Below are 27152 nucleotides of genomic sequence, written 5' to 3'. Positions count from 1 at the left end.
ATGGGGCTTTAAAAAAAAGGCAGTTTAGACAGGGCATTTTCGACAGAAATGCCCCATTTCGAAAGATCCTGTACTCCTCGTTTTTTGAAAAAAAAAGCGGCGGCCGTCATTATGCAAATGAAGCACGGGATATTTAAATCCCCGCTTCATTTGCACTTTCAATACATCTAATTTACATCCCTTTGCTGACAGAGGGGTGTAGTTTAGAAGTAGCCTAAGCCATGATCTACGCTAGGGAGTTATTTCAAAATAACTTCCCTTATTTCGAAATAACAACTGGAGCGTCCATGCTACCAAGCCCATTACTTTGAAATAAGGGGTTGGTTATTTTGAAATAATAACTCCCGCTTTCCATGAGGAATAATCCTTATTTTTTTAAATAGTTATTTCAAAATAGTGGTAGTGTGGATGTTCTGCAGCTGTTATTTGAAAATAACTGCTCCCCAAAGTCATTCAAAGTAATGACTCCCCAATGTTTCCTGGGGCTCTAAGTCAGGTCACATATTCACATTAAGGAAGAGCCTGCCTCAGACTAATTTCAAGGCTTCCCTGTAGTGTGGACACACTATTTCAAAATAGTTATTTTGGGAGTTATTATTTTGAAATAAGTTATTTCAAAATAATTTCCTAGTGTAGACATGCCCGAAGGTGCCACAGCACTACTTGTTGTTTTTCTGTTACATGTCTGAGTTTGCTCTTCTGGTTCCACTCAGTATTTACCATTATAATTTTATATCTACAAAACAACAAATAGTCCTGTAGCCCTTTAAAGACTAACAAAACATGTAGATGGTATCATGAGCTTTCGTGGGCGCAGCCCACTTCTTCAGATAACCAGAGTGTTGTATCTGTGAGTGGAGTGGCTGGTAGAGTCATCAAGAAAAGCAAATGCTTAGTGGGACAATATATCTAGGGAGGGGCAAAGAAATTTGAGAGCTGCTAAATAAAAAAAGGGATTCAGTGGTCAGCCTCTGATTCAGGGAAGTGTCTGGTCAGGGCAGCAAAGCTCTTAAACACTTCACAGGAACATAACTACAACTAAGGCAGAATTCAGCAAGGCAGCACTGCTATATCGTGCCAGTCCAGCCCTAAACATTTAATGAAAAATCCAGTCAGAAACACCTCTTTAAAAATGGGAAAAAAATGCATGAACTTTAAAAAAATTTAATTGACCTGATTATTTTTCGGTTACAGAAAATCAAATTGACAGAGCACAAAGAGAATCAAGAACAGCTAAAACTAACCACACTTGTAACAGTAGGCACCTCGTGTAACAGTTACAGAAAATAAGCATTTCCAACAGTCCAGGTTTCTTTTTCTGCTTGTTCTGACTGGAGCTCATGTGACTCTGTTCCTGCTTTGAACATATGACAGTGCTTGATTCCAGTCCTTTTATTGGTGATTTGGTATACATACAAATACACGATCCTTCAAAGCTAAAATGGCTTTCCTATAGTAATGAGTAAAAGATAATATACTTATGAGTTAGTGAAATTCATATCAAAAGTGATAAGACAACATATTAAGTATTGTAAGGGATCACTGGAAATCCTGGATATATTGACTGCAACTGAGATAAAAATATTTGAAATGACACTTAACAACTCTTACATAAACACACATTTTAATGAACCATTTATTCAGTCTACTTATTGTAACATTAAAATTCTGCATTGGGAAAACTAAGGACCAAAGTTAAATCAGCTGGTTTCTGTCTCAAAAAAAAAAAGATTATTACATTTGTTTGCTAAATTAGCAGATTATTTCTTTTTATTTCATGGTCACTTATGCATCATGGCTGAGAATTGTACCTTTAGGCTTTGGCCATAGTAGACTGAAACTATATTAATAATAGCAAAGTTAAAGACTATAGTTAGCAATGTTCTAGCATACTATCCTGGACCATCATAAAAAGGGTATTTGTTTTCTGAAGTCCATTTAATGATTATGTTATAGGCTACAAGGGTGGCTAGTTTGTAATGGAGTGTGGCTATCAAGATTTCCAGAGGGGAAAAAATCCTTTTCTACACTGGTCACAGAAGTAACATTAAAACAACATTTCAAACGTAGTGTGGGCAGTGTCTACATATTTATTACAGATTATTATAGTTTCATTTGCTGTGTAGTGAGAATTAAATAAGTTGCAAGCAACATTTAAGGCATCTAATTGCTCCTGTACACATTCAATGATTACAAATTGATTTCTAGCAAGTCATAATCTCATTTAAATGTACACAGTATATGCTTGGGGTGGAAACAGTAAAATCTGAGAAGCAAAGTAATTATAAGATGCACAATTAGCAAAAACAGATTCCACACAAAATGTTCAGATGCATCTTATTAATAAAGATATTTCAATCTTATAATAAAGACATCTCACATTTTTTTAAAAAGTTATAATTATCTTAAGTGATTTAACAATTTTAAAATTACAATAATAACTTGTACTTGAACAACTTCTCATTGAATTTGCCCAGAAAAAAAATTAAACTACAGGCAGTCCCCGGGTTACGTACAAGATAGGGACTGTAGGTTTGTTCTTAAGTTGAATCTGTATGTAAGTCGGAACTGGCGTCCAGATTCAGACACTGCTGAAACTGACCGCCAGTTCTGACTTACATACAGAATCAACTTAAGAACCCCAGGCGTCCCCAAGTCAGCTGCTGCTGAAACTGATCAGCAGCTGATTCCAGGAAGCCCGGGGCAGAGCAACTCTGCCTGGGGCTTCCTGTAGTCAGCGCTGGTCAGTTTCAGCAGAAGCTGACTTGGGGACGCCTGGGGCAAAGCAGCTGGAGTGCTGCTGGGTTGCTCCAGTAGCGCCGCTCCTGGGTGCTACTGGACCAACCTAGCAGCACCCCATCTGCTCTGCCCCAGGCGTCCTGATTCAGCCGCTGCTGAAACTGACCAGCAGCAGCTGAATCAGGACCTGGGGCAGAGCAGCTGGGGTGCTGCCGGGTTGGTCCAGTAGTGCCCAGAGCGGGCGCTGCAGGACCAATCGGCAGCGCCCCAGCTGCTCTGCCCCAGAGTCCAAAACAAAAGCCTGGTCTGCTGGGGGGGGGGGGAGCACACTAGCTGCCCCCCCCCCCCAGCAGACCAGGGACACGGGGAGCAGAGCCTCTGAGGCTTTGCTCTGGTAAAGCCTCAGAGGCGAGGGACCCCGCCGCGGCTGAGGCTTCAGTCCGGGAGCCTGTGGTCTGCTGGGGACCGTCCCCAGCAGACCACAGGCTCCCGGACTGAAGCCGCAGCCGCGGGGGGGTCCCGCGCCTCTGAGGCTTTGCTCTGGCAAAGCCTCAGAAGCGCGGGAACCCGCCCGGTGCCCCTGGTCTGCTGGAGACGGTCTCCAGCAGACCAGGGGCACCGGAGCAGCTTACCAACGGGGCTTTCTCGCCCCGACTTCCGGGGCGAGAAAGCCCCGTTCGTAAGTGCGGATCCGACGTAAGTCGGGGACTGCCTGTATAGGATTCTAAAAAAAAATTAAATGTACAAACTACTAAAATTAAAAGTTATGAAGCAACAGCTACTTCTTTTGGCATATGATTACCATTTGGGTGGGAAAATGGATTAATTTCTGGAGTAAATCTGCGGAAGAATTTGTGACCACGAGAATCAGTGTTTACAAAGACATATCCTGGAGGAGATGGATAGTTTGCTGGGCAGATCTCTTGTGCTTTTGGAGTATAATCTGTACGATACATGGTTTCATCTTCAAAACGAGCTGAAGTAGGGACTACAACACGTAGAGGTCTGAAACTCTGAACTGGAATTATCTCATGTGGTATATAATGAGACTTGAATGTGGTCAATCCATCAAATTTTCCAACTGGTTTTGGAATTTCCTGATGTCTTCTAATAATGTCTTGACGACAGCTGTCCCAAGCTTGGAAGTCTTCTTTCATTGTGGTGTTTCCCTGAAAAGGGGCATTACTACTTCTTCCATAAGAAACTGGTCTTATGGGGGCAACAGGACAGATCATGTGAGGAACATAATCAAGATGGCTTGTGGAGTTTAGATCCATGTTACCTGGAGGTGGAACGTAATCTCTTATTTTGCGAGCCTCAGGCAAGAAGACTGGCCATGGTTGAAAACAATCCCGGAATTCAGTGTTTCCATCAAAGTGAGCATTAGACCCAATTTTAGTGTATTCAGGCTTGTAGCTTTTTGTAAACTCTCCAAGTAGCCCCTTAAAATCATTCCGGTGGGTTGTGAGATCTTGAAAGGGTTGGCTGCTTGGCTTGTATTCTTCCTTTGGTCTGACAAATTTTGGTTCCAGTTGATGAGCAATGTAAGAACTGCGATGACTAGTAACACTGTCAAAAGGTACATCTGAAAGCTTGGCCACACCTGGAGGCTTAAAGCTTTGTCTGGGGTTCAGCTCCCTAGGAACAAAGTCATCTTGAAATGTAGTAGAATTCCCAAATTTTTCAGTAGGGGGATGATACATGTATTCCAATTTATATGGCTCCCTTCTTTGAACTTCCCATAATCTATAGTCATCTTTAAGACAAAAAACAATACTTAATGATAGAAAGAAATACTGTAGGTTTATTGTCAATTTTATTGTCGAAACCTAGTGACCATTACACTTACCTACATACTTCTAGCTTCCATCCAAGACATATTTCCCAATCAATTGTTTACAGCCAGGATACAACCAGATTTTCACCAATCCCACAGACAGAGACAAACACCTATAGGATCTATATCAAGCATTCTTAAAACCAAAATACCCACCCGGCGAAGTGAAAAAAATAGATTGACAGAGCCAGAGGAGTACCCAGACATCAGCTCCTTTAAGACATGCCCGACAAAGAAAACAACAGGACACTACTTGCCGTCACCTACAGCCCCCAACTTAAACCTCTCTAGGGCATTATCAATAATCTACAACCTATCCTGGAAAATGACTCCTCACTCTCACAGGCCTTGGGGGACAGGCCAATCCTTTCCCACAGACAACCCCTTAACCTCAAACAAATTCTTTCCAGCAACCACACAGGACACCGCCATCATATTCATCCAGGAACTCACCCCTGAAATCAACTCCACTGCCAACTCTGTCCACACATCTATACTAGTGACATTATCACAGGACCTACACACATAAACCATCACATCAGAGGCTCATATAACTGCACACCCACCAATGTGATCTATGCCATCAAGTGCTAGCAATGCCCCTCTGCCATGTATATTGGCCAAACTGAATAGTCTCTATGACAAAGGATTAATGGACACAAATCAAATATTCAAAAAGGCAAAACACAGAAACCTGTTGGGGAACATTTTAACTTGACCAATGATAGAAATGTAGCCGTGTTAGTCTTGGGTAGTTGAAGCAAAATGCAGGACAATGTAGCACTTTAAAGACTAACAAGATGGTTTATTAGATGATGAGCTTTCGTGGGCCAGACCCACTTCCTCAGATCAAATAGTGGAAGAAAGTAGTCACAACCATATATACCAAAGGATACAATTAAAAAAATGAACAAATATGAAAAGGACAAATCACATTGCAGAACAGAAGGGGGATGCGGGGGGGGGGGAGGGTGGGAAGGGGGAGGAAGGAAGGTAAGTGTCTGTGAATTGATGATATTAAAGGTAGGGAGAGTGGGATGTTTGTGAGTTAATGGTATTACAGGTGATAATTGGGGAAACTGTCTTGGTAATGGGTGAGAAAGTTCAAATTCTTGTTAAGTCCTTGTTGGCAAGTGTCGAATTTTAACATGAATGACAGTTCAGAGGATTCCCTTTCAAGTGCAGATGTAAAAGGTCTTTGTAGCAGAATGCAGGTGGCTAAGTCATTTAGAGAGTGTCCTTTCTGGTTAAAGTGGCAAGAAACTGTTTTCTCTTTGTGATCTTGTCTGATATCTGTTTTGTGGGCATTAATCCTTTGGCGAAGTGTCTGAGATGTTTGTCCAATGTACATAGCAGACGGACACTTTCGGCACATGATAGCATAGATTATATTTCTGGATGCGCAGGAATATGTGTTCTTGATCTTATAACTCACTAATGACATAAATAGGCAAGCACTCGGTACTTAGGAGTACTTAGAACCCACTCTTTCAGCTTCATTTAGCATGGACACTCTAATTGACAAATTTTCCCATGTTTTCCCTTATCTTTCCTTCCCCATTCCCTCTCTCAGTTATTTATTTTGCAACTTGGACCCCTTAACTCCATTCAACTGAAGAAGTGGGTTGTGCCCACGAAAGCTCATGAGACATCTACATTTTTTGTTAGTCTCTAAGGTGCTGCAGTTGTTTAAGTTTTATTGTCAAAAGCTTACATTTTATCTCAGGACTGTGGATGAAACATGTATAAATGAAAGGTGACTGAACTGTGGACTATAATTTTGGAGAGAGATGTTGAGATCCTAAACAAATGTACATAAGATGGAGAATGCTAGCCAGTTCTTTACTTTTGCCACTATGCATTCTTACTTCTACCTACTCTTCCCCAGTTCTTCTAAATTCCTACTTGGGATAGCCTCATCCGATCTTCTTCATCTCCAGTGTCTTTGTTCTGGTCCAGTGGCCTTGGTCTTCCTATCAAAGCCTCTCTTGCCTTTCTTGAAGGCAACTCTAATAGGTTATAGTTCATAATCCACATTCAGGTATTTTAAATCTAGATTGCAGAGCAGATGTGCTACATTCAAATTATTATATATAACATCTCATATGTAAAAAATTATTTGTATACCAAGGTCACCTGTCTGGTTAATCTGCAGGGAAGCTGCTTAAGAACTGTTGCTTTGATGAATAACAGAAGATCATCTTGTTGAAACAGGTCATCAGCATAATGCTATACCAAGTATACAGTGAAGACAAATCTGAAATTAAGTTTGGTTCATCAGTCTATGTATAGAAACAGTAATTGGGAACTACACCATCATGAAAGCTAAGATGTGCTGAGACCTCAAAATTGAGAAGTTGATGATCTTAAAACGGGTGAGTAATAATTTTAGCCGGAGGCCACTTCAGAAATTTTTGAAGTGTTCCTGGGCCATCCCAGAAGGGGTGGAGCCAGGACACTTCAGTGCTTCCCTGCCCACAAACCTTGATTGGCCTGGGGGTGAAGGAAGCACGTGAAGTCTTTGCTCCCTCCCCCCTCAGAGAGAACTGCCATCTGTTCTGAACAGCTGGTGGTTCCCTCTAGCTGCCTGTGCCTCTGGCAGCAGGAGGTGACTCAGCGCACTCTCCCAGGGTATGTCTACACTACCCTCCTAGTTCGAACTAGCGGGGTAATGTAGGCATACCGCACTTGCAAATGAAGCCCGGGATATGAATTTCCCGGGCTTCATTTGCATAAGCGGGGAGCCGCCATTTTTAAAACCCCGCTGGTTCGAACCCCGTGCAGCGCGGCTACACAGGGCACGAACTCGGTAGTTCGAACTAGGCTTCCTAGTTCGAACTACCGTTACTCCTCATTTCACGGGGTAGTGTAGACATACCCTTTGCCCCCAGGTCAATCAGGGACTGGGGGCAGGAGAAACATGGGAAGTCTCTCACTCCCTGCTCCCGCCCTGCAAGAGGACGCCGCACTTAGAGTCAACTGGTAGCTGAGCAGCAGCTGGTGGTTGACTCTAAGCACTGCATGCCCCTTGCAGGGTGGGAGGAGACTTTGCACACTCCCCCTGCCGCCAGGTCAGTCAGTGCCTGGGGACAGAGGGAGCACACAAAGTCGCCTTCCTCTCTACCCCCATCCTGCAAGGGGTGCACCGCGTTTAGAGTCGACCGCCTGTTGCTCAGCTGAGGTGTCTGAGTAGATAAGGCAATCGGCTACTAATTCATTGTGCTCTGCACACATGGTTTCGAATCCCATCATCATCTGATGTTTATAGTCTTCTTCCCTGCTTTCCATAGAGCTCTCATCAGTTTAGTGGCAGCCCCCTCTGTATTGCTGCTTCCTATACACAAATCACTTCAAAGTGTATTGTTCTGAAAGGGCATGTCTACACAGCAGGGCTAAACTCAAAATAACCTACATAACTTGAGCTATGCTAATTTTGTAGCTTAAATTGAAATAGCTTATTTAATCTTTTGGTGCTGTCTACACAACAGTTATTTCAAAACAGAGCATTCTTCCTCCAACTTCCCTTACTCCTCATAAAATGAGGGCTACAGGAGTTGGAGTAAGAAGCCCGTTATTTCGAAATTATTTCAGAATAATGGGCTTGCTGAGTAGACGCACTGCTGTGTAGACATAGGCGAAGAGATAAAAGTCAGAAATCAAACCTCAACTTCAATATGGCAGTGCAGAATATCACCATCATTGTGTCCGTTTCTCTCTTTAAAAACGGCATGTGTTATTACCTCGATAGGTTGGTATAGTGTCGAATTTTCCTCCTTTAATAAGTTTTCTTTCTAAAGGTCTTACTAATGTCACTGGTTGTAATTTATGAAGATTAAAATCTCTTCTGTATGTTGTTCCAAGATCCATCTCTCCAAATTTTGGTTTATACTCTTCCTGTAACCGAAGAGGTCGACTTACAACATCATATGGGAGATAATCAGACCTGAAATGGAAAAATATGTAATACTGCTTCACAGTGTTAACTTTTTCTTATTGAGAAAATTATGACATTTGTTCTATACATCGAAACTTAGCAAAAACGAAATCATATCTTTTAGGATCTACATCAGTACCATCATAGGATCAGTAATGATAGAACGACTTTTTGTTCAACAGATACTTGGAATCTTATATATAGTGTATTCTCTGTCCTTAATAAAGTGGTAGAATCACTTTTTTTCAAACCTGACAGCAGTTTACCTTTATAATTGTACACACATTCTTATTAATAAACTCTTAGAAATAAAAATAAATGAGTCTTCTGTCATATTTCATATCTTATCTGACTGGAAAAATCTTCTTTGCAGTAATATAAAAAGTGATCAGTCAGTAAGTGGACAGAATCCAGGAGGGCAGGAATTAAACTTAATTCAGGGCCAAGTATTAATTCAAACTTAATTCAATACTGGTGGAGAAATGAAAGAAAAAAGAGACAACTTCTTTCCGTGTAACTGCTTTTGTATGTGTATATTGGAAATGTGGGCACCCAAATAGGTACAATATCTGCATGCAAAGCACTGTTTCAGCACATAGATGCTGACTTTTGATATATAAGCTCTTCTTCTTAAATACAGGCAAACAAGCTTAAAACTCAAGCTGTCCCATAGTACTTAATGGAACTTGGAACAATAAGGGTTTGTGTCACTGGACTCCCCTTCTTATTTTAATAAACTGAAAATACCCTCTCTCCCATTCCTTGGATGGTGTTTTTCTGAATTATTTTTTTAACTTGGAAATATCAGGAATTTCAGGTGTTGTCTTCCCTACTCTTACTGAAGGATGCTTTATATATAGATCTCTGTATCTCTGATCTTGCAAAGAAGTCCATGTGCCTAGACCTAGAGGATCACACATGGTCCTATTGAAGTTAAGTGGGCTTCATGTGGATTCAATAATCCAATTATAGAAAACTCATTGCAGGATTAGGGCCTTGGATTAAGTGATCCCTAGCTTTTCATTAAAAGGAGAAATATACTGAATTCTTAACAAAGCAAGCATTCTCCTGAGTCTTGTCTTCTGTTAACAACCATTTAATTTACAGATTTAAAATAGTATGAATATAAAATTGCTTTAATTCAGGTTTCATTTCCTCAGTATCTCAGGTTCTGTGAATCTACAATAGTAGTTTTCCAGCCATCCACAGTGTTAACCAGGTTAGATGAGACCTGGATTTCTTATGTATAAAACAAAAAGAAAAAACACAAAAAAACCTTTCAGATCCCCTTTAGAGATCAAAATGAATCCCCAAGGGACATTTTTCCTCCTTTGCATGTCTCCTGCCAACCCTAACACGATTGACATGTGCCATTTTATATTCAAACTTTATGTATATATACCCTTCAAGAGAATGAATAATCAAATTATTTCACAATAAAAATAATTGAAATAAACAGAACTATGCTCCCTAAATAAAAAACAGGAGGGCACTGTAGCATAAAATCAGCTCCAAAACACATTACTTCAAAATATTTACTTAAATGTTGTGATTCCTTCCATTCTTCCATGATGTGCTTGGTACACGTCCTTTGGCTTAAGACTCTGGGGCGGAGGGACATTGCCATACTGATGATATTTTTCAACATATTCCGACATGAGGAAAGGTTGTCCTCCAGTATCATAAATCCTTGTGGATTTATGAGGGCAACGATGGCGCCTGTATAAGAAATTGAAATGAGATAAAGTCAAATAGTTTTATCTGTGGCAAACACACCTCAAATATTCTATGAACATATAATGAGAAAAATAGCATTGTCATCACAGGTACCATCGACTTAGAAAAATTCCTCAGTGTGAAAAGGAAATTATTTTCATCTATACTTATGAAGGATATTACCAAATAGTACTGCATAGGCCACAATAGCACAAGAAGAAAGCACACTTACTTCATCTTTAGTCCAGAATAGGAAACATGTCAGTCTTCTGAATGTTAATCTGTCACCCATCCAACTCATTCTTTCCTCGCATTGTTTTCTTTCTTTCATACTATTATTTCCTTAATCTGTAACAATTACAGATTCCTTTTCTCATTCCTTTTCTCCCTGGCTACATCTACACTGAAGGTTTCTTGTGCAAGAGTTCTTGCGCAAAAGGTCTTGCACAAGAGCGTGTCCACACTGCCATGTGCTTTTGTGCAAGAGATGTGCCTTTGCGCAAGAGCGTCCATGGCAGTGTGGACACTCTCTTGTGCAAGAAAGCTCTGATGGCCATTTTGGCCATAGGGGTTTCTTGCACAAGAAACCCCTGTTGCCTGCCCACACTGCCTTCTTGCACAAAAAGGCGTATTCCTCGTGGGGTTAGGAATAACTCTGCGCAAAAAGCCCTCTCTTCTGACGATCTACAGTAAACTTTCTTGCACAAGAATGGGCTTGTAGTGTGGATGCTCTGCAAGTTTTTGCGCACAAGAAGCTTGCAGTGTAGACATAGCCCCTGTGTATTTCAATATTCTGTTCACCTTTTCTCAAAGCAGTACTGCTCACTTCCCTTTTTTTCACAATCTCATCAGATTAGGTACAATTGCTTTCTGATCTGCAGCTTCAGATCTCTAGAATAAACCTCCTGAGTCTATCCCTCCTCAGTTCTTATCTCAATTTCTTATTTTCCACATCTCTATCTCTGAAATTTTCTGTTCCCCAAAAGTACTAGCTTTATTTTTGTTATTTGGTTATACATACTGTAATATGTGTTATACTATTTAACCCTAGTAATTTTGGCTTATGATTTTCAGGAAATTATAATAAACAGTTGAAGATTTTCAAAGTCATCTAGGGGATTAAGACCCATTGGGCCTGATTGTCGTTTACATGAAGCTCTTTTACACCTTTCCAAAAGAATAAAAAGCCCTTGTTTAATTGAGATTCAACATAATCATCCATTATTCTTAACCACAGTTTATATACAAAATGCTGCTGGACTGTATAGAACAGTATTACAGGAACTAGTAAGTGCTTTCTGTCTCTTGAACTATTTATTAAAAATTACTTCTTCAGATTTGATTGTATGAACCACTGTGAAAGTCTCAGTAAACAAGAATGAATGGTCAGAATGTATTAATTTGCTTTTGCGATATGCAATGGAATTATGTTAGCCTCTTTCTGCTTTAGAAGACAGACTAAATGAAAGTAGATCCTTCTGTATCTACTAGCTGAATTCCAGCACTGGCTGAGACACAAGCTAATGAGAGGTTACTGAATGTAAAATGTTACGTGGTGAATAAGTGAACTTCATGAAAGACTGTACAAGAATCACAGACTCAGCTAAAGACCTGGAAGGGCAAAAGTGTATGTCAATTACTAGATAAAAATACATTCCAACTGCAGGAAACTAGATATTCAAAGAACAGAGCAAAGACCTGGGGAAACTGGGTTAGCAATGAATGCTAACAAGAAGAAAAAGCCGAATCAAAGTGAAATAAAAAAATTAAATAGACTAAAGAAACAGGCATATAGGATTCCAGCTGAGAAACGTAAAATAGCAAAACAGAGACAGGAATTATCAATGATTGGAAATCTCTAAGCTAGTTTTGGCTGAACTTTAGAGACCACATGATTTTGGGGGCTCACCAGTTTGATTTGTTACAGAGGGTTATTTAATTTACCATTTAATCTGTGTCAGTAGATGCCTCAGCTGGAGTGTATCGGGTGTTGGAGCCTCAAGCTGCCAATTAATTTTCAATCAGACTTGTCTACCAAAGGTAGAGCAATAACAACCTGAAACTTGCGCACTAAAGTAGAAGGCTCTGCTGTAAAAGATAATACTCCCATGTCACCTATTTTCCACTAATGCACCAGTCCCACCATTAACTGTGACCTCATGGCAGGGCAGAAGTAGTGAAAAATGGGAAGGAGAAAGGAATAGAGGGTTGAGTTACCTCTTATGTCAGAAGCCCACCATTTACCAGTGATCTGAACTAAAGATGTTAAATTGTGATTAATTGACTAGTCGAGTAGTCGATAGGCACTTCTGCATTCCTCCTTTGAAATGTACAAGAGCCCCCGGAGGAATGTGGAACTCCGTGTGCAGCCTGGGGCCAGCGGGAAGTCCTGCTGACTCTGGGCTGCACACGGGCATACCTGCTTTGAAATATACAAGAGTCCCCAATTGGAGCTTTTGTGCATTTCAAAGCCACAGTGCCCTCAAGGAGCCTGGGGGCAACAGGGAACTCAGAGTCTCCCTCTGACCCCAGACTCCATGCTGCCCTCTATGTATGGCTTTTTAGTGGAACCCGGGATCAGCTGGGGACTCCACTGAAGCCAGCTGACCACGGACGCCATGGCGTGTCAAAGGGGCAGCTGCCTCACAACTGATCTCGGGCTCAGTTGTGAAGTGCTGCCCCTTTGAAATGCCAATTATATAGCTTCAACAACCCTGAATTTTTCCAGGGATTCATCTATGCTGTTTAATATTCATTCAGAGTATAGCATGGACTCAAGATTTCAAATGTTAAAAACATCATTTTAAGCAGAAAATTGAAAAACCCTAAATAGAACTATCACAAGCTAGTTAACAAAACAGGCTATCAGGTGTATACATTATATAGTTGTTCCAAGTGGCACTTATCACATTAATGTTAAGTCTATAGACCAAGAAAGATTGAAAGAAACAGTATAGCATTCTCACCGATGGTAGCTTCATTTTTGCATCCTCATATCTTTTCCATCAACTCATTCAGAAAACCATGCCCCAACCACAATACCAATTCCTGGCGCACTTCAAAATTTATGGCCATGAAAAATGTGCCAAGGACTGTGACATCTTAACTCCCATCATGAAATCATCTTTTGTGTGCTTTTTCCCTACACTATACAGATTTCACAGGGGAGACCAAAATTCTCAAATTCTCCAAAAGGGAGCTGCAGGGGGTTGTAAGGTTATTTTAGGGGGATTGAGGTATTGCCATTCTTATGTCTGTGTTGCCTTTAGAGCTGGGTGGCTTGACAGTGGAGGTCATTGACTTGGTTCACAGCCCTGAAGGCAGAGCTACTGCCAGTAGCAGCGCAGAAGTAAAGGTGGCAATATCACACTATGCCATACTGTCCTTACTTCTGTGCTTCTGTCTTCAGAGACAAGTGGTTGGAAACTGGAGGCTGCTGACTAAAGGCCCTAGTCTGCAGGCAGCAGTGCAGAAGTAAGGATGGTATGGTATATTGCTGCTGGCAGTAGTTCTGCCTCCATGGCTGGGATCCAGGTCACCAACTGCCACTCTACAGCTGCCCAGCTCCGAAGGCAGTGCTGCCAATAGCAACAGTGCAGAAATAAGGGTAGCTACTACTGCAACCCCTCCCCCTGCAATAACCTAGCAAACCCACTCCAAACTCCTTTTAGGGCAGGGGTAGGCAATAATTTTAGCTGGGGGGGCCTCTTCAGAAATCTTTGTAGTGGCTCTGGGCCACCCCAGAAGGCGTGGTGCCTTGTGCAGAAGGGGTGGGATCAGGACACCAGTGCTTCCCTGCCCACAGACTCTGATTGGCCTGGGGGTGAGGGAAGTGCATAAATTCTTTGACCCCACCCCAGCCCCGAGAGAACCACCACTGTTCTGAACAGCTGGTGGTTACTTCTAAGCCCCTGGTGGCGGGAAGAGACTTCGCACACTCCGCTTGCCCCCAGGTTAATCAGGACCTGGGGACACAGGGAGTGTGCCAAGTCTCTTCCTGCCCCGTCCCTGTTCATTGAGAGTCAACTGCCAGCTGCCCAGCTGATCTGACTAATGAAAAATGTTACTTATAATTTGACTGAGAACTATTTGAGTCTTTGATTTATGTGCATTACCTACAAGTGTGCTACATACATTTCATTATTATCTCTTATGCCAGAGTTATTGTCTTTTAACGTACTTTGATGCGCATGTGTTCCTGACTCATGAAGGATTGATGTCTGCTCTGGTGGGTTATGTTTTTCTTCCATGAGCAAGACTCATAACTTATTGCTTAGATAACATGTTAACAGGTAACTCTCTAGAGACACCATTTGGACCAGGTCCTCAACTGGTATGAACTGGTGTTGCTTTGTTGATTTTAACAGAGTAATGCTGAGTTACACCAGCCAAAATTCTGGCACATAACTTGTTTTCTCATGGCAACACAATTTCATCCTTGGGAGCCTTCTAGAGCATTCCCACCCGTAGAATAAAATTTATTATGAGAAAGGTCTCCTTTAGGAGATTTTAAATCATTAAGAATTCATAAATAAAATAAGTATCTTAATAAGATTTTTAATTGCCAAGGAAAATATCACTATCTGAGTGAAGTAAGTTATATTTAGACACTGTATTACCAAAACTGTTCTGCTGCTTAAATGGTCTGAACTCCCTAGTGTTGCCAGGAAAAATAATCCTGGGGAGAACATAAATGATTATTGGACAAAAGGAGTCTGTCATTGAAATGCTTTTTAAGTAGTAAACTATGGAATGTGGAAATCTAGTCTTACTGACCAAAGCAAAATTAGTCTTGTAGCAAGTAAAGTTATTCTTTTACATGAATGTGCAAAGAAGATGTCTGTTTTTGGCTGATTCCTCAGTGTCCTTTATGATTGTGTCATGAATTGACTACTACTGTGAAAAACATACTGCATCTGCCTGCCAGAGGACAATACCTTGAAGCATTAACATTAATGAGTGTTATAAACACATTTTTAGTTGATAAGAGACTCTCTAAAGAGAATTTTTGTGATTATCATACCTCATCTAATGACATTTACGTATGGTTAGATTCTGGCAAATATGTCGAAGTGCTCCACACATCTAGATGATGCTGAATACCTGTAGGCTGTGTCTAGATTGCACCCCTTTTCCGTAAAAGGGATGCAAATTAGACACAGCGCAATTGCAAATGAAGCGGGAATTTAAATCTTCCCCGCTTCATTTGCATAAACATGGCTGCCGCTTTTTTCCGGCTCGGGGCTTTGCCGGCAAAAAGCGCCAGTCTAGACGGGTATCTTTCGGAAAATAAAGCCTTTTCCGAAAGATCCCTTATTCCTGATTTTAAGAGGAATAAGGGATCTTTCGGAAAAGGCTTTATTTTACGAAAGATCCCCGTCTAGACTGGCGCTTTTTGCCGGCAAAGCCCCGAACCGGAAAAAAGCGGCAGCCATGTTTATGCAAATGAAGCGGGGAAGATTTAAATCCCCGCTTCATTTGCAATTGCGCTGTGTCTAATTTGCATCCCTTTTACGGAAAAGGGGTGCAATCTAGACACAGCCGTACAGTCAGAAGAAATGTAACCTCTTTTCCTGCCTGCTTTTGCCCCTGGTGATGCTAGCTGATCAGTTCAGTGTTGGGTTGGATTGTAACATCAAAGGTAAGTCAGCCTCCTCCTTATCTCCTCTTTCCTCCTGGTCCTTTTCCTTTCATTCTTTCACACACTGCAAGACTCTATCTGAAAGTGTTTAAAGTCCTTTATTTTATTTTTTTGAAATTTTCCTTCCTTGCTAATTATTTTCCATTATGGGACCACACCAGTATAGGCATTCACCCCAATGCCCTGGGCAAAAGGGCTAGATAACCTAACTAGTATAGGCTCCTCATTCTTTTCTTTTCTTTTCTTTTCTTTTCTTTTCTTTTCTTTTCTTTTCTTTTCTTTTCTTTTCTTTTCTTTTCTTTTCTTTTCTTTTCTGGAATGTTACTGGGGAAGCCTGCCAGCACAGGGGAAAGTGGAGAAACTGGGGTATGAAAATCCCCCAGCAATCACTTGACTGACAGACTGACTGAAGGGGACTCCTTATTTATCCATATGGAGGGCAAACACAACCTGGAAGGATCACTGACATGTCATGTGGTCAGTCACCATGAACCAATGTGACTGGAGATAGGGTGGATAGGAAAAAACACAATTTGTTTTCTATACTAGTTCAACAGCAGACTATCGAGGATTCATACTTGTGTACAATAACAGATTAGGGTGACCAGGTATCCTGTTTTGGACCAAAACATCCAGTCAAAAAGGGATTCTGGTGGCTCTGGTCAGTACTACTGACTGGAACGTTGACTGTTTGGTTGGCAGCACCACTGCAGCAAAAAGCAGGGGCTCCTTGCTAGCCACTGTGCTGTGCAGCTCCTGGGTCAGGAAGTCTACACTGCACAGTTATTTCGAAATAAGCTATTCCGGAAGAGATTTTCTAGAATAACTTATTTCAAAATATCATGTCCACACACAAAATGCGTATCGAAATAGCTATTTCAAAACAAAGAGTCCACACTGATTGGACGCTAAATCGCATTTAAGACCACCCGGAACTAGTTCAGGCAGGGCATCAGGTCAATAGTTACCTCATATGGCTGATGCTTGAAGCTATCTGAGGCTCATGCTTAAAGAAATGCACCCAGACAGTCGTTTCTCAGGTTTTCCTGCTTGCTTGCCTACCTCTCTGAGGGACAGCAAAGCATTTTCTTTGTGTGCTCTGGTTGCCCTGCTTTAGGACACCATAACTTTCTCTGCTATGGAGCCAGAGCTGCCTCCCGGCACTCAGCTCTTACAGCAAGTCATGCAGCAGTTTCTGCATGCATCCTCTAAGGCTCTGCAGGAACCCAACCCCCAGCCCTTGTTGGAGACCCTCCTAGGATCTGTGTGGGCATGGCTCATGCAGTTGGATCCCTCCTGCCCTGCCCTGTCCTGGACACCGTGCCCTGTTGCATCTGGTGTCTGGACACCAGTGCAGACTGGTGGGTCCACACTGTTTTGGAGTATTGGGGAGACCAGCAATGGCTTCAGAACATTAGAATGAAAAAGGACACCTTCATGGAGCACCTCTGGAAGTTCTCCATTCCAGACAGCTACCGATCTGTGGGGTACTAGTTCAGCGTGGGGAGATCAACTGTCAGGGTCCTGGTCATGCAGGTATGGAATTCTTGGGCTATTGTCCCAGGAGGGGGGTAGCAGGATGGAATGGGCTTCCCTAGGGAAAGGGGGTGGAGGCAGCGGTGGGGCAAGCCCCCCTCCCAGGGGGTTTTCTTCAGTCCCACCCTCAAAAAGCCCTGCCATGGGTTGGGATGATTGGAAGGGGTTGCTCCTGGTGAGTGTGGGAGGAGGGGGACTTGGAGGGGAGACTGGGGGAACTCTCAGGGGCCCTGGCATCCCAGTGATTCTCTGTTTGTTTGTCTCCTTATGCAGGTGGTCAGAGTGATCAACACCATTCTGCTGTACAGTCATCTGCCTTGGAGATGTGGACGCCATCATCGCTGGGTTTGCTGACATGGGCTTCCCCAACTGCAGCGGGGCTATCGACAAAATCCAAATCCCCATCCGTGCCCCAGACCACTGGCCATCACTTTACATCAACCACAAGGGATACTTTTCAGTTGTCCTGCAGGCCGTGACAGACCACCGTGGACAGTTCAATGACACATATGTTGGGTGGTTGCAGAAGGCACACAATGCATGTGTGTTTCAGAACTTGACCGTGTTCCATAACCTGCATGCCGGAACTTTCTTCCCCGACCACACCATCAGGATCGGGTACGTGGACATGCCCATTTGCCTGGTGAGGGATATGACCTATCCCCTGTAGTCTTGGCTCATGAAGCCCTACACTGGCCACCTCAACCCCTCCAGAGAACTGTACAATGCCAGGCTAAGCAGGGCCCACTTGGTCATGAAGGGTGCCTTCGGCCATTTGAAGATATGCTTTAGGTGCCTCCTCACCTGTCTGTACCTCAGGGGAGCACAGCATTCCACATGTGGTGGCTGTGTATTGTGTCCTGCACAATGTGTGTGAGAGGAAGAGAGAGGCATTCCTACCAGGGTGGGGGGTGGAGACCAACCCCATAAGTAGGGCCCATGAGCAGCCATGCATGGCTGCCATCCAGCAGGCCCATCAGGGGGCTGTGCACATCCGTGAGGCCCTGACGGAAAGCTTCTCTCTTGGGGACCAGCGACACTCTTCCCTGGTCTGCCCCACTGGGGGCTTCTGCTTCACTCCTCACTGCTGTCCCTCCACTAACCCCTTCCTTCCCCCACTTTCTTTCTTTCCTGATGAAAAAAATAAAGGGCACATTTGTTTTTGAAAAACTAATACCTCTGTATTTTTATGTGGTGTCAAAGAGACTGGGGAAAGAATTTGGGAGAAAGGAGGAGAGAACTGGAAGGAGGAGGAGGGGTGAGGAGAGGCTCATGGCTAGGGCTAGGAGTGGCACCAGGCTCTGTTGATCCCACTTCTATGGGTGCGGGGGCCTCGGCATCCATGGCGGGGGGAGAGTGTTGAGGGAGAAGCGGGGTGGGGGGTGGGAGTGGGAGGAGGAGCTACAGCAGGAGTGGGAGCAGAAGCTGGAGCAGGAGCAGGCATCATGTTCAGGACAAGGAAGTGCACATCCGCGCACATGGAGTGGCCCTGCACAAGCAGCTCCTGCCAGCTCGCCCAATGCAGCTGCAGGTCCTCCTGGACCCAGCCATGGATGGTCTGCTCCAGGGATCAGAGTGCCACCAGGTGCTGCTGCTGGAACTCGTCCATGGGACGGTGGTGCCTGTGGATGCCTCAAGTGCGGGAGGCTATGTGGTGTCGACCGTCCTCCTCTCGTAGCTGGTGCAGATGTGAAAAATAAAGAAAGATGGTCAGTTATCCTAGGAGACACTCACCTGAAGCCTAGCTCTCATCTGTGAGCCAAGAGCGACAGTTCTTGGCTCTGTCGCAGGTGATGTGCTTGGAGTAAGGACATGTGCACTGTGGCCCATGGGCCCAGATGTTCCTGGGAGTGGGTGCTTCCCCGAGATTGTGGGCATGCCCGTGTGCCATGTGTGGGACTGCTGAGTGTGTGTGTGGATGTCCCCTGCCTCCTTCTAGAGGTGGCTTGTGGAGGGAAGGTGTCCCGCCCCTGGGGTCAGGAGCATGGCAGGCCTCTCCAGACAGCCTGTGGCCAATAGCACAAAGGTCCTCTGTGGCAGCCTCCTAGTGCTGTGTGCCCTGGAGCAGCATGGCACATGCTCCCATATGCACAGGTTGCTGCACGATCTGCGGATAGCAAGGGCCAAGAGTGGAGTGTCTTGCTCCTTCCCCGCCCTAGCCATTCCCTCCACCCCCTGTATGATGGGAAAGTGATGGCACTCACATGATATACTTACCCTAGCCTTGGATGACACCTGGGACACGTCCACAGGGAGGGTTTTGAGCTGCTGGGTCAGCTGGGTGGTGATGCTGGCCTCGTCTGGGTCCTGCTCCTGCTCCTCATTGTCTCTCCCCCCACGCGGACAATGACGGGCATCTCGAGCCTGAAATCTACAACCGGGGGAGAAGGGACTGCCCCACGCTCCCAGGATGTCGTCTAAGTCAGTGTAATAAAGACAGGTGGGGGGCTCTGTCCCAGAGTGGGAGTTGCCTTCCTTGGCCCTGGCATAAGCTTGGCAGAGCTCCTTTAACTTCAGCCGCACCTGTTCTTGGGTGCAGATGTGTCCTTTTATGGCCAGGCTGTTAGCCATCCAGCCATAGACGTTCATATTCCTGTATCTGGTGTGGAGAGCCTGGAAGTTGGTCTCATCACCCCAAACCTCAATAAAGTCCAGGATCTCCACACCAGACTAGGAAAGTGCATGTCTTTTTTGGCTTCTGGCAGGCTCCTGGGAACTGTCTGACTACTCCTGGGAGCAGTGGAGGGCTGGGTGAGAGCAGCAGACTGGCTCATTTTAGGGGCACAAAGAGACAGGTGCAGCTACAGGGTTGCTCAAGGCTGTCAGGCCTATTGTGAGCCACAAACCCTTTATATAGAGGCTGCAGCTTTAAGGGATCTGGGGGGCGGGAAGGATAGAGTTTTGCTGAGTGTGGACAGAGCGGCCAGCAGGGCACCCTGGGAAGGGCTGGAGGCCCCCTATTTTGAAATAGCAGCTATTTCCTGTCTACACAGTCCCTGTTCTGAAATATCTATTTCAGAAAAGGTGTTATTCTTCATAGAATGAGGTTTACAGAAGTCGGAATAAGCTGTCCACTATTTTGAAATTATTTCTAAATAGCAGATTTGCTGTATAGACACTTGCATAGTTATTTTGGAATAACAGATGTTATTCCGAAATAACTTTGTGGTGTAGACACACCCAAATTAGCCAACATGTCCAACTTCTAGCCACAGGAGTACCACAGGGCTGCACTTGCATTTACCGCCGCGCTTCCAAATATTGCTTCACTTCCATATACTGCTGCACTCACATTATGTCCTGATATACCCCTATTTACCCACATCCTCATGCAAATCCAATTAACCAATATTACCAGACATTTGCTTATCCTGAACATCAAGATTTCTTTACCTGAGGAGTTAACATAGATTGAAAAAATGCTTGTTACATTTAGGAACACTAAATATTTATATTTACTGAAACATGTAGTCATTTTATGTATATTGTTACATACATTCTGAGATTCTTCATAAAAATATCTGGACAGTTTTTTTGGTATGCATATGCAGCTTTACATGTAACCAGGTTTTTTTTTTAAGTTGCATTCTAAGTGGGAAATTGAATGACAGTTTTGGAAAAATATCTATTACTAGCAGACTTACCCCATGTTGTCTGGATTCTTTAGGACAGGGGTGCATGTGCAGGATTCAGAGCAAGGCTTATGGGGATATGGAGAGGGGCGAGTGCAGGAGGCTGGGAGTGGGAGGATATGACAGTGAGGTTTGGGGGATAAGGAGGGGCTCAGGGTGGGAGTCCCATTTGGAATGGGCCTTTTCTTTCCCCCAATGCTCCTCCAGCCCCTAGGGATGTTTTCTGTCTCCCCCAGCCTCCCGCAGCCACCAAGGGCATTTTTCTCCTCCTCCCCTTTCCCCCCACCCCCCGCCCACCCCTCTTGCCACCAGAGGCCTTTTTCTCCCCCCACTCTGGCATTGTGGCAAAGGGTTAAGACATGGGGGAATGGTTTTGGGCAGGGGAGCTACTTATTTAGGGTGCTGGTAGGCAAAATGGCAGAGCCCCAGCACTGCTGGCCACTCCCTTGTTGGTATGTCTGCCCCCAGAGGACACACTGCATGATAGCTCCCCTGTGGGCTCACTATCCTAATTGGCCACTCTTATATTGCGTCCTCCCTTGGCATGTTATGGAAAATAGTCCTTTTCCAGGGTTTCTGGTTATCCTGGCACAACCAAATCCTGACCTTGCTTTAAGTTAGGAGAAGAAGAATCTGTGTATCAAATTTGGTGGCCCTAGTTCTTACTGTTTAGGACGAGTTCTTGAAGAAACAGGTTTGCAGACAGACACAGAGAGAGATAGACACACTAAAAGATTTTTTGTGCCAAACAAAATGCCCATGTTGTCTTACTGATGCTAAGGTTATTAAGAATTTTCACCAAAGTCAGTTGCACCTTGAGTATGTGTTTAATATTGCTCTGGATACTGTATTAGTAGAAGCTCTGCAAATCCATGGATATCAGCTTTATATCTGAAAGAATCCTCATCTGTGGATATGGGTGCAGATATCCATCTCTCGTTTTTGCAGATATAGATGTGGATGCAGATACAAAATGTTTTATCCATGCAGGGCTCTATATATTAATCACTTTACCAGGTCTGATCCAGAAGTCCCCAGAGGACAAAACTTCCATTGACTGAAATGGAGACTATCGGCCATATTTTTAAAAGATATTTAGGAGCCTAAAGAAGCCGACAGGCACTTAATGGATTTTTCAAAAGCACCTCAGTATCTAACTGCCACACCCAACAGTCCTCCCCAGGTCCATATAACAGTCCCCCACTCTCCCTTGGCTCAGCTTCCATCACCCCTCAGCTCCTCTTCCCATTCCTGTCTAGAGACTGTCTCAGTCTTCCTGACTCCCCACCTTCATAGGCTCAGCTTCTCACCCTCTTTGCTTTCCAGTTAAGCTATTCCTCCACCTTGCTGCTGGAGTGCCAACAGTGGGAAGTGAGAATACCAGGGAGATAGTCTTCCTGCCCTCAGTTCTTGTGCCCATTACCACTGCAGTCTCTTTCTGCCAGTAGCAGCTATTGCAGGGAAAGTTCCCTACTCAGCCACTGTAGCTCTGGAATGGAGCATGCTCAGTATAAAGGGAATGTTAGGAGAATTTAGCTGCTAAACACTAATAAATATCTACTCAATGCATGTGAACTCATAATTTGGCCAAATATTCCAGAATTTTCATAGGCCCACCATGATGTTAGGGTGATCCTCCTCCAAATTTCAAGTCCCTGCTCTAAAACATGGAGATGCTAGAACATCCTGACAAAAATGATTATACCATTTTTTTTAAATGGGAAAATAAGTTATTTTTTCCCTAATATTCTGAGAAATACCTAAGCTATTCTTGATGAAATTGTTAAACAAGCAAACAAAAACCTACCTGGCATGGAAAAATTCAAATCAAATGGTTGAAATTTGGCAAAGTTAGACCCAACTGAAAACAGCGTTTTATAAAGTGTCATGAAAGCTACAATAAAAAGTAAAAGACTGCATAATTTACAGTAAAACTGTAAAACAGTAAAACTGTGTGAAAACTATGTAAGCCTCAGTCCTGCAAGGAATTCTGTACTAGCAGATACTAGGCCTGAGCTGAGCTCCATTAAAGTCAATGAGGCTTTGTATGGCTACAGGGAACCTCCCACAGGGCACTCCTTACAGTATTCAGGTCAGTTTGTTTTCTTTTTAACTGCTAGAATATCTATTAAATTGTTCTGATTATTTTAACTGAAAAATATATATTTAAATTCTCCATTTACCTGCTGAATGAAGAGCTCCTGGGGACTTTCTGGCTTATTCCATTTTCTTATGAACTGTTCTGTAGTGTGCCATTTGAATAATCTTTCCTGTTTCGTTTTCCGTCAGAGGACTAAACAAAGACTAAACGTTCTCTTCTCACGTTGCTCTAGTACTCCCTAATGCCATCTTTAATTTTCTGTTGGGTTTGCAAGCATAGGTGTATTGAGTATTGAGGATTAATAAACAAACTTCCTTAATCCTTTTATGTATAATTTCTTGAGAAATCATGATCCCTTTGGGGAAATTATAAGCATGAGGAGAGGGTGGAAGGACTGTAAGATTGACTAAAAGAATAAGTTTTAGTAAATAGTTCTATATTTTTATATACCAAAATTAAGATAAGTTAATGGATAAACTCTTGTATATGGGCAACTTTCTTGTCTATAACCAAATGTTTACTCTTATAGTCTGGGAGGTCATGTAACTACTGCACAGCTGTTCTCTGCTCCTGATGGGCAGAATTAATATCCTGTGTTTGCCAATGGTTAGACTTTTATATCACACAAGCAATCTGAATCCTGACTCTGTTCACTGGCAAGGATCCATTTTCTTTAATATTAAAGTTGCACTCTTGGAAAAGAAGAAAATAAAAATATTTGCTTCTTATTATAAATATTCCAGAACCTGTTGGTAGCTGATACCTGTTCCATTTCAAAAAATATTGTTTGGAAACTTGGAAGTAGGTCTAAAATATATGCCTGGGATACCAATAAAGGATCTAACCATGAGTCTGAACAAATGTAGTTACAAGAACATTTTTTGTGGTTTAAAAATAATAACTAAAACTCGCCTTTTAAGCAAACTAACTGGGAAATGATTGTTTGTACAATTTGGCACAGTCCTACATACACTGTTAGACACGTCTTAGGCTTGAGAAGCTAAGACATTTAGTGGTGTGTGTTAGACTGTACATGGAAAAGTCCACAGCAAAGACTCTATCCATGACAAGTGTTCAGCATTTACAAGCTGATGGGAGCTAACTCTGCTCAGCCCCTGCAGACACCAAGTCTGCGTCTAGATTGGCATGATTTTCCGGAAATGCTTTTAATGGAAAAGTTTTCCGTTAAAAACATTTTCGGAACAGAGCGTCTAGATTGGCATGGACGCTTTTCCGCTTTTTTGCGGAAAAGCGTCCGTGCCAATCTAGACATGCTTTTCTGCAAAAAAGCCCCGATCACCATTTTCGCAACCGGGGTTTTTTTGCGGAAAACAAGTCTGAGCTGTCTACACTGGCCCTTTTGCACAAAAGCTTTGCGCAAAAGGGACTTTTGCCTGAATGGGAGCAGGATAGTGTTTCCGCAAGAAGCAATGATTTCTTACAGTAGGAAGTCAGTGCTTTTGCGGAAATTCAAGCGGCAAGTGTAGATAGCTGGCAAGTTTTTCCGGAAAAGCGGCTGATTTTCCGGAAAAACTGGCCAGTCTAGACACATCCCGAGTCTTTTTGGCAGCACAATTATTTGCTGGAAAAAGCTGTTGAAAGCATAAACCTTTAAATGGCACTGCAAAGGGGATTCAACCTACAGAGAAGGGAGTCTACTTTCCATATTCTTAAAATACTCATAATAATGTTAATATGCAAGAAATAAGGGCCAGATCCTACAACCCTTAGCTATAATGATTAATTCGGGGGTCTCAAACTCCTCCTGGTCCACAGGCCAGTCCCAGCCAGAGTGATTGTAAGACCATACACCTGACTGTATTAATAACAGTAAAGATCCTCTGGATGTAAATCCCAATAGATTTTACCTCCTGAGTTAAAAGGGACTATTCATGAGTAAATGCTATTGGCTATGTCTAGACTGGCAGGATTTTTCGCAAATGCTTTTAACGGAAAAGTTTTCAGTTAAAAGTATTTGCGGAAAAAAGCGTCTAGATTGGCACGGACGCTTTTCCGCAAAAGCACTTTTGCGGAAAAACTTGCAAGTCTAGACACAGACTATTCAGTATGAGCAGAACCTAGCCTTAAATGCACTGTATATTCTGAGACACAGAAACATCTTCTGGCTGACATTCTTCATAGTATTTTTAGAGTTTGTGAAAATATTTATTCCCAGGATCTAACTAAAGGTACAAGAATTATTCCCTCTGTTTTAATATTCAGAATGAAATATAAACATACCTGAAGAAATTCAGAATTACAGTATGTAAGACTCCAGTGGATTGCGAAATGGAACTTGTGCAATATGTAACAGTGTTCTTGTGTATGCATCACAATGTCCAGGTAACACTGCCAAGCAACAACTCTTCCCATAAAAACAGAAATACTGTAATCTTTTAGGCAAACTCAATCTGAGCTGCCTAAAACAGTAACCTCTAGAGAAATTATTGACCAGAAAACCTTCAACGTGTACTTTACCCCATGTCTTCTGTATATTTTACATTAATTATTATTATACAATGTCTTGTCTTTGAGTTTAAAGACATATTTTTTCACTTGAGATGATATTTTTCCCTTCTCCAAAACGTCATGTCACACTATCTTTGTATTTGATTCTAGGCTGCATAGCTCTTATTTCTCTTCATGTGAACTATCAGTTCACTGTCTCCTGATATAATCTGGGTGACAGATTATATCTTGGAGGCAGGGCAAGACAATGTAAGTAGTCTGATTCTGCTCCTGTTCAACTGTTCACCAAGAGCCAAACAAAATGTGGCTTGTGACGTATGGACAGAATTGTCCATACGGGGTGAGAGGAAGGCAGCTCCTCTCTCTGCAATTCAGGAGGTGCTCAGGGAAACCTTGGCTCTGGATGGAGTAGACTTCAGGACTGTCCTAACGTGAAATTGTAACACAGTGGTCACTGCTAGGACATCAAACTATTAGTGCATTTGAATATTCTGACTTGTGATGACCCTGATCTACAATCACCAATTAATCTGCTCTGTCCTATTTGTCCTACTGTGGAACCTGCAATGCTACTTATATATGGGCAGTGATAGAGAGTAGGAAAAGTTGGTTTTGTCCCTCCAGTACATTGTGATGCCAACTGTCACAGTTTTATTTTTCGAAACAGGATATTTGATATTTAAGTCCCAGATCTAGGATTTATGTAATTATGTGAGCGACAAGGAGTCCTGTAGCACCTTATAGAATAACAGATGTATTGAAGCATAAGATTTCATGGGCAAAGACCCACTTCATCAGATGAATGTGATGAAGTGGGTCTTTGCCCACGAAAGCTTATGCTCCAATACATCTGTTAGTTTATAAGGCGCTACAGGACTCCTTGTCGCTTTTGCAGATCCAGACTAGCACGGCTACCTCTCTGATACTTGAAATTATGTGAGAATCTCAATTTGCTTGCTTGTTTTGTAAGATTTTTAGCCCTCATGATTGAATATAAATTCTAACATTTCTAATACTGAAAGCAAATAAAAATACCTAAAATTGTATTATTTTACATCTCATTAGTTTTAAGCCAATCATACACATTTTTGAAATCTGAGTCATGACTTTGAAATTTTATGAGGTAGGTAATATTACTTTCAGGTGTACTATCCCCAGAGAGAGGGAGTAATTTTCTCTATAGGGAATATTCTTGAGTTACCTTTTTGCCCCAGCCTTGTTGGCTCAAAAAGGTTGTAGGGCAATGATGAACTGGATCTCTTTCAAAGGATATGGTTGAAAGTAAGACAATGGCCAAACTCCACTCCATAATAGTGAGCAGAGCTAGCTGTGATCAGGGAAAGGATAAATCATGTTGCATCTATCGGAAAAGGATGATAGTGTGGCAGTATTTTCTACCCAGGAGGAAATCTGGATGAGTTATCCAGAATTGGTTCTACTACTGTGCAGCCGATCTGCAAACACATTAATAAAGGGCTTTGCTTTAAGGCACAATCTAATCTTAAAACCCAGTCTAAACTACATAAAGAGGTTTTTTATTTAAAAAT

The 27152-nt window shown here is 42.7% G+C and overlaps 1 protein-coding gene across 7 annotated transcripts in view; it reads right to left on the bottom strand.

Moving 5' to 3' along the window:
- Window positions 1-1312: 1312 nt before the first annotated feature.
- SAXO2 (stabilizer of axonemal microtubules 2) overlaps window positions 1313-27152 on the bottom strand; it is a 29019-nt gene continuing 3179 nt past the window's right edge. For 2 of the 7 annotated variants that reach the window (XM_075897124.1, XM_075897125.1), the window contains 5 exons: window positions 23219-23394; window positions 10050-10229; window positions 8317-8519; window positions 3542-4495; window positions 1313-1450 (listed from right to left, as the gene is read on the bottom strand). In XM_075897124.1, coding sequence (XP_075753239.1) covers window positions 1437-1450; window positions 3542-4495; window positions 8317-8519; window positions 10050-10168 — 1290 coding nt within the window. In that variant the 5' untranslated portion in view covers window positions 10169-10229; window positions 23219-23394 and the 3' untranslated portion in view covers window positions 1313-1436. Of the gene's footprint in view, window positions 1451-3291; window positions 4496-8316; window positions 8520-10049; window positions 10230-16672; window positions 19082-19620; window positions 19775-20632; window positions 20797-22084; window positions 22105-23218; window positions 23395-27152 lie in introns of those variants that run through there. The other 5 variants (XM_075897123.1, XM_075897122.1, XR_012895737.1 and 2 more) reach the window with 5 other exon arrangements.

Source organism: Pelodiscus sinensis, chromosome 14 (genome assembly GCF_049634645.1).
Source record: "Pelodiscus sinensis isolate JC-2024 chromosome 14, ASM4963464v1, whole genome shotgun sequence".
Lineage (NCBI taxonomy): Eukaryota > Metazoa > Chordata > Testudines > Trionychidae > Pelodiscus > Pelodiscus sinensis.
Note: the sequence above shows the minus strand (reverse complement) of the source record. Positions and strands in the feature narration are given on the sequence as shown.